This window comes from Limulus polyphemus, unplaced genomic scaffold (genome assembly GCF_000517525.1).
Source record: "Limulus polyphemus unplaced genomic scaffold, Limulus_polyphemus-2.1.2 Scaffold1976, whole genome shotgun sequence".
NCBI lineage: Eukaryota > Metazoa > Arthropoda > Merostomata > Xiphosura > Limulidae > Limulus > Limulus polyphemus.
Genome location: NW_013667586.1, coordinates 6,294 through 16,761, shown reverse-complemented (window position 1 = coordinate 16,761; position 10,468 = coordinate 6,294). Strand labels below are relative to the sequence as shown.

Sequence of the window (10,468 nt, the reverse complement as noted above, 5' to 3'; positions counted from 1 at the left end):
CGCCCTTTCAGCCGAGGGGGCGTTATAATCTGACGGTCAATCCCACTATTCGTTGGTAAAAGAGTAGCCCAAGAGTTGGCGATAGGTGGTGACAGCTAGCTGCCTTCCCCCTAGTCTTACACTCCAAAGAGTAGCTAAATTAGGGACGGCTAGCGCAAATAGCCCTTGTGTAGCTTTGCGCGAAATTTCAAAACAAACAAACCTTCTAAGACAACCATTCATTGTAATATAAGTCCCTTCATTACTCTCTGGCCTCTTTGTATATCGCATACCAGAAGCCTGAAAAAAAATCTAAATCAAAAGACAATCTAAGAGCATCTTTGGATATTTCTCAGCAATTATAATATGCAACCGAAGAAATAACTTTTTTCTTCGTTAGATTTTAGTCACGTAGTCAATGTTAATAAGAACCTCTGAGTTAAATTAAGGAATAGTCCGTAATGATATCACAGTCAAACTATGTCTGCCACATACAGTGCTAACAATGATTTTTTACCTAATACCATAGCTGTGTGGAATGATGCTTATATTAGCAAACTGATTGACAGCAACCGCTATGGTATGAACTGGATTAAGTTAGTGAAATGTAGTTTTCATTGATTTTGTTTATGTCAAAACGTATTAGAATTTGGATAAGGATTTTTTTATATATATTTCTTATTCGTTTGAAAACCAAATATTATTAATTATTATTATGTTCACGTTCTATAGGCTTAAGTTTGTATAAATACAATGAAAATATTAGTCCTGAATCATCTTTCGGTTTTCTGTTGATTTTATGATTAGATACAACCTTCAGAAAAAGGCATTAGTAATGAAGTGTTTTATTCTCAGGAATAGTTGTCATATAAAGGCAGGCTTTTTAATAATCTGTTCATCGTTACCTTATTCGCTGACCCCGAATTTGTTTGGTAAGTAGGAGGTTTAATTTAGCAGTTACAGACAAATCTATTAACTAAACAAGTTTCCTTCAACTGACTTACAGGCCTGTATGCCCAAGTCACGCGTATTTTTCCGCCTCCTGGTGGCTCAGGAGTAAACTTAAGGACTTATAACGCATAAAATCGAGGTTCAATTCCCACGGTAGGCGCAGTGAAGATAAATATATTGTACAGCTTTGTACTTAAATGATATTTATTTTCCTTAAAGAAATCACTGTAACTATGCTTTCTCTTTATCTTAAGCTTGCACATTAATAACTGTGTCGTCCAGTTTACCACCTGTTGTCTAGCAACTTGCCCGTGCGTTGTGTTTTATTTTTTGTTTCTTTGGTTCTACGTTACAGGTTATAGTTTTCATAATCTACAGCTATTTAAAGATATTGTAACTAAAGCAAAACAATCAATATGTATCCGGATTGTTTGCACAGAAAGGGAATAATGCATTAAAGTGCTTATATTTTCCATTTTTCAAAACCTGAATAAGAAATCTTGCACCACTTAAAGTTGCAGTGTATATATATAACAAAAAATATTGTTAACACACTTCATATATAGAATAAAATGATCAAGAATACATTATATCCTTACAACGCACTGTATTAAGTGTATTAGCAATTTAAACTCTTAAAATAAGTCTGGTGATTATCTACACACAGTTAATGTTTTTTTTATTTATTTTCGATAAGTCCCGAAACTTCTCATAGGTTAACTAACAATAAGATAAACCGTTTCCAGGGAAAAAAATAAATAAATAGACGAAGCCCAGGGTATATACACATGCCAGGGAATTCATATATTTTCTACAAGCTTCATAATCTTTTGCTAGTTTTATCTTATATACACGATGTTGTTGTTATTTATTTACATATTATAAAACTAAAGTATAACACATTTGTTTTAGAAATACAACTGTCTTCTTTACAGTACTACAAACTAATGTTGTATGGTATTACTAACACATGGTAGGCCCACATGCAGAGAAAGGGATAAATAAAATGGCCGGTATGAGGATTGACTAGATTTTGAGATTAATATTGAGCAAGCAACCTACACAGAGAAGAAGCACGACACGTTGGCTTCACCAGTTTTATACCCCATTATTTTCTTAAGTTTCAAACCCATAAACGATTTAAGCAAACTAGAATAATTTGAGGGTAGAAAATAGTGGAGTATTTTTTTTTTTTTTTACTCATTATTTCCCCGGCCGTTAGAAGCAATTACCAGATTCGTTACATTTGTGACTAAGTTGTCATCATTGTTGACAATGTATCAGCATATCCAGACACAGTATAGAACCTATTGTTCTGTCTGGGTTGCTGTAATTAAGCTATTTTTTTAAATGAGATATCTAATAAGACAACGACTAAGCAGTGTCCTAACAACTGTCTATCAAACAGGCAGTGTTGTGGTCAATAGGAGGCCCAATGTGTGTAGCAACAAAGTATGGCGCCTAGCGATGTAGCCGTCCCGTGGGAATATAACTTCGCTAATTACAATTTTCACAAGGCTTGGCGTAATTGTTACTCGCTATACGGATACGGAAGGCTAAGAGAGAGAAAAAAAATGATGGTAATAGTAATGATAGTTCTAATTCTATTTTCATACAGCATAATGTATTGTATTTTACAAATTGTACCACATTCTATATGTTTAAAAAAAGTCCTAAATACAGAAACAATATCTTAAGAATCATTCAATAAAAGTTTCATAATATCCTACAATATGATTCAAAAGTAGAACCCATAAATCTTATATATATATAGCGTTTCTGTAAAAATCACATAAAAATGCTTTAATTTCGTTTATTTAGTCATCGAAATGCAACAAAACTATTCGTATTAGATATTGAATGTGAATGTTAGGGTTTCTGAACAGTCTTTTTCATCATGTTTTATATGTTTTCCTATCGATGGCACCATCTCAATCATTATATTATATATTTTTTCCCACCATAACACCATCTTTTTCATCATGTTTTCCCATCGATGACACCATCTTTATCATCATATTATACACGTTTTCCCATCTATGACACCATCTTTATCATCATATTATACATGTTTTCCAATCAATTACACCATCTTTATCATCATATTATACATATTTTCCCATCTATGACACCATCTTTATAATCATATTATAAATATTTTTCCGTCAATGACACAATCTTTATAATCGTATTATACATGTTTTCCAATCTATGACACCATCTTTATCATCATATTTTACATGTTTTCCAATCTATGACACCATCTTTATCATCATATTATACATGTTTTCCAATCTATGGCACCATCTTTATCATCATATTATACATGTTTTCTAATCTATGGCACCAGCTTTATCATCATATTATACATGTTTTCTAATCTATGGCACCAGCTTTATCATCATATTATACATGTTTTCCAATCTATGGCACCATCTTTATCATCATATTATACATGTTTTCTAATCTATGGCACCAGCTTTATCATCATATTATACATGTTCTCCCATCTATGGTACCAGCTTTATCATTATGTTATACATGTTTTCCCATCAATTACACCATCTTTATCATCATGTTTTACTTGTTTTTCAATCGATGACACCATCTATATCGCACTCACTTCTCAATCCCTCTCTGACTCCAAGAGTTCAAAGTTCATTTATGCTGAAAGTAGACCTAACCGCTGTTATGTCAGTCTTCTAATTTGCCTTCAATATACCAGTCGTCAGTTACTGATTTTAATTGTATTCTTTGTGTAAAAATAATAAGTTGTTACTTTCACAGCAAGTAATCATGCTAACTTTCTATCATCCAGGTGATCGAAATGACAGCTTGAAGACAGACCTGTTTGAGTCATCTTTCTTCCCATTGTTTGACCAGAAGCAAGATTCGAATCCCGGTCCATGTGAGTCTTACACCGGAACAGGCGTGATGGGTCAAATTTATAGTAGACCACTAAAATCAAGTCACAGTGAAACTCACCCCTATGAGAACATATTCGACGAGCTAGATCACGGAGCAAGTCGTTCGGGTCATGCCATTATGAAATCGTTTAACGAATCGACAGAAGTAAGTCATAGCAGATCCCCTGAAGCAAGAAAGATGGAGTTGTGTAATGCCACGGATCAGACTCATATTGTCCCAGGGGAGCCAAGTCATGGAGAAGCTCAATCAGACGCAAGAAAGATGGAGTTGTGTTATGCCACGGATCAGACTCATATTGTCCCAGGGGAGCCAAGTCATGGAGAAGCTCAATCAGACGCAAGAAAGATGGAGTTGTGTAATGCCACGGATCAGACTCATATTGTCCCAGGGGAGCCAAGTCATGGAGAAGCTCAATCAGACAATGGGCTCGAAAATGTATTGAAAAGTCTGGCTTACGTCAAATCACCGATTCCATATTTTCAGAAGAAGATAGACGGACAGAAGCTTCATGAATATTACCCCCAAGTATTAACTTCTGCGGTATTAACCCCTGAAACTACTTGTCCGGGCACTGAGCAAAATTGTCTTGAGCCTCAATCTAGTCCAGATCTATGGCTTCACGAAATGGAGGAACGGCTGTAAAATGTTGGTAATTTTTTTTTATCTTACAATATCCGCTTTGTAATCATAGAAGAAGTGGTCAACGTTTTTTTTTAAATCCTTTGCAATGATCATATTAAGGTTTGAATAAAGTTTTACCAGAAATCTTGACTTATTTGTTACTGAATATGGAATATATGTTAACATTTGTATAAAAGAAACAATGATCATTAATCAGGAGTAACTTTATTTATAGAAAATGTATCATAACTAAAGCTAAAATAGACTGTTCTTCTGGTTTGAGTAGTCGTTCGACAGTATATGATAATAAATTTACAATTAAATTAAGTTTTCAATCCTTTCTCTTTTAAAATTAGAACATAAATTTTACTAAATATTTATAACTTTACCCCAAGCGGAAAGTATTTATAATCACAACCAATGAATGAGTTTCTAATCTTTCTCATTAAACGAAATTATCATAACGGGAAAGACGCAAGTCGTAGTTGTTCCGTATGTGAACAATATTTCCTAGTCTTTCATTACCAGCTTCCTTAATTTTACCCATTTTCACAAATAACGTCTCAATAACAATTTACTTTGAAAAGGTAAAATTTCTGTTTTGTTCATTTTCAACGAAAACATTCACCTAATCTGGATAATGAGCATTATACATTCCAGATACAGCGGAGATCAGAGTGAAATACAAAAAAAAAGTAATTTATACACATTCAACATACATGGTAATTAAACTCCATTCTTCCACGGGCATAACATTTTACAACTTTCATTTTAAATACTGTTGACTTATTGATTCACTTTTTAAAGCTAGAATAAATAATTTTTGAAAATTGAGGTCTTCCAATCGCGCGAGACTTTTGGCATGATTCAGTATTAAAACTTAGTTACATAACATACTTAACATAAAATGGGTATAACATGATTAAACATGGGCAACATTTTCATTGTAATGAATCGTTAGTTTCGATCAGTCACACAGTCAGCTAATTCATTTACAGGCACATTCACTCGTACGAAAATTCAAGTCATCTATATTCACGTGAAAGTATTTCAATGTTTCCAGATACTTTGACACTTCGGTTGTATTTCAGTATCTGTATACCACAACATATGGAAGTGAGATAATATATAGTTACTTCTCAGTGTTTGTAGTGTCTAAGAATGCCTGTTTTAATGGCGTCATTTTGAGGCTAAACATCAATTATTGATTGCTAATCAATCGAAGTGGTTTTTTTTTTCGATGCAAAAAGTTTTTTGACGAGACCAAACTACTTGGACACAACGAATTAGGAGAAGAAAATGTTCTTAGGAAGAAACAATATGTCAAAATGGTGTTCGGAGTGAGCCTAACTTCTTATAAGTTATTGATTATATTAATAAAAATAAACCTGTTGTGTTTAAATTGATACGAGTCAATTATTCCGGATAGAAATAAGTACAGCCTCAATGAAGTTGAAAGGAAAGCGAAGACCGAGAATAGCACAATCATAACAAAGTGGTGACAAAAACGGTCTACAACAACTAGTTGAAGAGTTGGCGGTGGGTGCTGTTGAACAGCTATTTTTCTCCATTTCATCCACTCAGAATTAGAGATGGTTAAGCGTTTATAGTCCTAGTACAGCTTTGCGCTAAAATTCTAAAGAAACAAACTGTGCATAGCGAACAGCAGTCTAGAAATGTGCAAATAATATTTCAAACTATTTCACATATGTAGAATACTTAATAATATATATTAGGACTTCATAAAATTAGGGCTGTGACAACTGCTTCATTTGTTATGAATTTCGCACAAAGCTACACGAGGGCAATCTGTGCCAGCTGTCCCTAATTTAGCAGTGTAAGGACTAGAGGGAAGGCAGCTAGTCATCACCACCCACCGCCAACTTTTGGGCTACTATTTTACCAACTAATAGTGGGGTTGACCGTCACATTATAAAGCCACCACGGCTGAAAGGGCGAGCATGTTTGGTGAGACGGGAATTCGAACCCGCGACCCGCAGATTGCGAGTCGAGCGCCCTAACCACCTGGTCATGGTAATCGTTTCTACTCAGAAATACAAATAATGATTTTGTTTGGATGCAACAGTTTATCCTTGAACATACAACCAAACATTTAAATCATTAAATGTCCATTTATATAGAGCAATTAGGGTGATTCTGACGTGCCACGACAAGTGTGAGAAACACGATGGATTGCATTTCTAACAGTCGTTCACGCAATACTATACAAATTGAATACAATGTATTCACTGCATTGTCTTTACTTCTTACATTGCCTCTACTTCTTACGTTGTCTCTACTTCTTACGGTGTCTCTACTTCTTACGGTGTCTCTATTTCTTACATTGCCTCTACTTCTTACGTTGTTTCTACTTTTTACGTTGTCTCTACTTCTTACGTTGTCTCTACTTCTTACATTGTCTCTATTTCTTACGTTGTCTCTACTTCTTACGTTGTCTCTACTTCTTACATAGTCTCCACTTCTTACGGTGTCTCTACTTCTTACATTGCCTCTACTTCTTACGTTGTCTCTACTTCTTACGTTGTCTCTACTTCTTACATTGTCTCTACTTCTTACAGTGTCTCTACTTTTTACATTGTCTCTACTTCTTACGTTTTCTCTACTTCTTACGTTGTCTCTACTTCTTACATTGTCTCTACTTCTTACAGTGTCTCTACTTTTTACATTGTCTCTACTTCTTACGTTTTCTCTACTTCTTACGTTGTCTCTACTTCTTACATTGTCTCTACTTCTTACGGTGTCTCTACTTTTTACGTTGCCTCTACTTCTTACGTTGTCTCTACTTCTTACGTTGTCTCTACTTCTTACGTTGTCTCTACTTCTTACGTTGTCTCTACTTCTTAAGGTGTCTCTACTTCTTACATTGTCTTTGCTTCTTACATTGCCTCTACTTCTTACGTTGTCTCTACTTCTTACATTGTCTCTACTTCTTACGGTGTCTCTACTTTTTACGTTGTCTCTACTTCTTACATTGCCTGTACTTCTTACGTTGTCTCTACTTCTTACGTTGTCTCTACTTCTTACGTTGCCTCTACTTTTTACGGTGTCTCTATTTCTTACATTGCCTCTACTTCTTACGTTGTTTCTACTTTTTACGTTGTCTCTATTTTTTACATTGCCTCTACTTCTTACGTTGTTTCTACTTTTTACGTTGTCTCTACTTCTTACGTTGTCTCTACTTCTTACATTGTCTCTATTTCTTACGTTGTCTCTACTTCTTACATTGTCTTTGCTTCTTACATTGCCTCTACTTCTTACGTTGTCTCTATATTTTACGTTGTCTCTACTTCTTACATTGCCTCTACTTCTTACGTTGTCTCTACTTCTTACATTGCCTCTATTTCTTACGTTGTCTCTACTTCTTACGTTGTCTCTACTTCTTACATTGTCTCTACTTCTTACGGTGTCTCTACTTCTTACATTGCCTCTACTTCTTACGTTGTCTCTACTTCTTACGGTGTCTCTACTTCTTACGTTATTTCTACTTCTTACATTGCCTCTACTTCTTACGTTGTCTCTACTTCTAACGGTGTCTCTACTTCTTACGGTGTCTCTACTTCTTACGTTGTTTCTACTTCTTACATTGTCTCTACTTCTTACGTTGTCTCTACTGCTTACATTGCCTCTACTTCTTACGTTGTCTCTACTTCTTACATTGCCTCTACTTCTTACGTTGTCTCTACTTCTTACGTTGTCTCTACTTGTTAGTTTAACATTGTCTCTATATATATTCGTCATGGTTTCTAATGATGGAATTAAAATGGCCAACGGTTATCCGATCCGATTCAATTTTATTAAAACGATTAATCGACTTCGAAATATCAAACTCGTCGCAGCCCTACATAAAATCACAGTCAATCCTCTTCATGTCCAGTTGCCTATCAAAGACATCGATATAGATGTTTCTGAAGTAGCGTCGTAACTCTTGGTAGAGAGCTTTATGTGTCATCTTTGCTAGAAGCTATTATCTTTAATATATGATTGAAAAAGTGTTTCATGGTTTTGTTTTGACATTTATATGTTTGTTACTACAATAAACAAAGCAAAACAAAAAAAAACTTGCCCACCGAAGAGACTCTAGTGAAAGCACACAGTTGTCAACGTGGCACAACATACAGCTCCTCACCAAGAGCTATGACTTCATATAAACACTTTTATAGGTGTTCAGAGTTCGATAAACGCAAGCGTTAAGGTATTGATAACACCTTATATTTTTCAATAAGACATAATAATAATAAGGATAATTCATGCAAAGTGAAAATTTTTAGTTCATTAGAACGCCAAACAAAACATTTTTTTTCATGCTATATAAATTCATATCGCTTAAAACACTCTAAACATGTGCATACCTTCAATTACGTAATACATTAGTTTTTAAATTCAGTTTTTACGAAATAAGTTGCAAGTGGTGCACAGTAAAGTAGATAAAAATGGTCTAATTTTAATATCTAAATAATGTATTACAAATATACATTACTTTACAGTGGTGATCAAACTAAGCAACAAAACCTGTAGACGCTAACTGAAAAAAAACACAAAAACGAGAAGGGAAACCCGGCGAACGAGTTTTAATAATTTAGTAATAAATTCATCATGAGATTTGTGGAGTTATAGATTAAAAAATATAATAGTAATTGAAAATATTCATTTCACATTCAAAAAATAATTTCTCATATAAATTGTATAACCTGATTCCCATTAAAAATAGTTCAAGTGCCTCGATTAACTGTAATCTAATGTTTTCTTTTGGTATATGAAGTAAATAATTTTTTACTTATCATAGCTTTAGAACATAAGCTCGCTTTACGTAATTTCGTTTCAATATATATGTTTAAATACATGCTGTACAAATGTTTACAATATCTCCATCTAATGAGAAAATACTAAGTCAAATATGTAAATGTAATAAACTACTATTAAAGTTTAATTTATTAATAATATTAAATAATTAATTATTTTTGATTCTAAGAAATAAACAACAAAGTAACAAGTCAGAAATATATACATGTGTAATACATTCCTGATTATAACTAGGATAATGCATTCTTGGATATAACTATGTTATTGGATATAGCTTTGAATGGTTATACAATTATAATGGTTGTTCAAAACTAATGCATTTAAATTACTGAGGAAGATGGATAATTTCCTTACTAATATGAAAACGTGTTTAAATTTCAATACTTTTAAGTTGTAGTGATATGGAAGTTAATCAGAAACAAAAACCTTTTTCCTTATAAAAGCACCTAATGGTAAACAGAATTGCATCATTTTGAGTACTTGGTCTTAAGAGCTATGCCAGAATTCAGCTTTCTATAACTAAGATATGTGAGCAAATAAATATAAAGTACTTCAGATGTCGAGACGCGGGGGTCCATCACCCACCTTGACCTCACTTCCATAAATTTAGAAAGACCTTTTAGCAGTTCATTCGACATAGATCAATTAAATGTTCACTTTCGATGACGAGGAACCCACTTTGATACTAATAATGGTTGGAGACGGCTTGAATGGGTAATGAAGAAAAACTTTAATATAAGTTTAACATAACAGCAAATGTACAACGTTTCGACAAGGTTTTGTCATCATCAGGTCATAGCTGGTACTAGAAGTCGTACTTACTATTAACTAGCATAAAATACCCACGCTCCGCTGCGGGATTCTGAGATCCCCTCATGATTCACAATGGTGTCAATATACCAGTCAATCGTCTCCATTATCTTAATTACTTCTATAGCTACCCCAATGCCCCAGTTCTTTAAATGATTTGTCTGTTGCCATTTTCCGAACATTTAGCTTCTCAGATTCGTTTTTTTCCTCCTGTGTTTTACTCGAATTATTTTCATTCTCCAACATTCTCTGATTCATATTTTCTTCCAGTTGTTTGTTGCAGTTTCCCAAACTTAGTTCAATTTATTCTTTTTTTTTTAATTCTAAGATTTGTATTTTTCTTCCCATGCTTATGTTG

At 33.9% G+C, this 10,468-nt stretch overlaps 1 protein-coding gene across 1 annotated transcript in view; it reads left to right on the top strand.

The window, feature by feature from the left end:
* LOC106465540 (LIM/homeobox protein Lhx3-like) overlaps positions 1-4,500 on the top strand; it is a 78,827-nt gene extending 74,327 nt beyond the window's left edge. The window contains exon 6 of the mRNA XM_022393459.1: positions 3,749-4,500. Within this exon, the coding sequence (XP_022249167.1) occupies positions 3,749-4,500 (752 nt within the window). The remainder of the gene's footprint in view (positions 1-3,748) is intronic.
* The last annotated feature ends 5,968 nt before the right edge of the window (positions 4,501-10,468 follow it).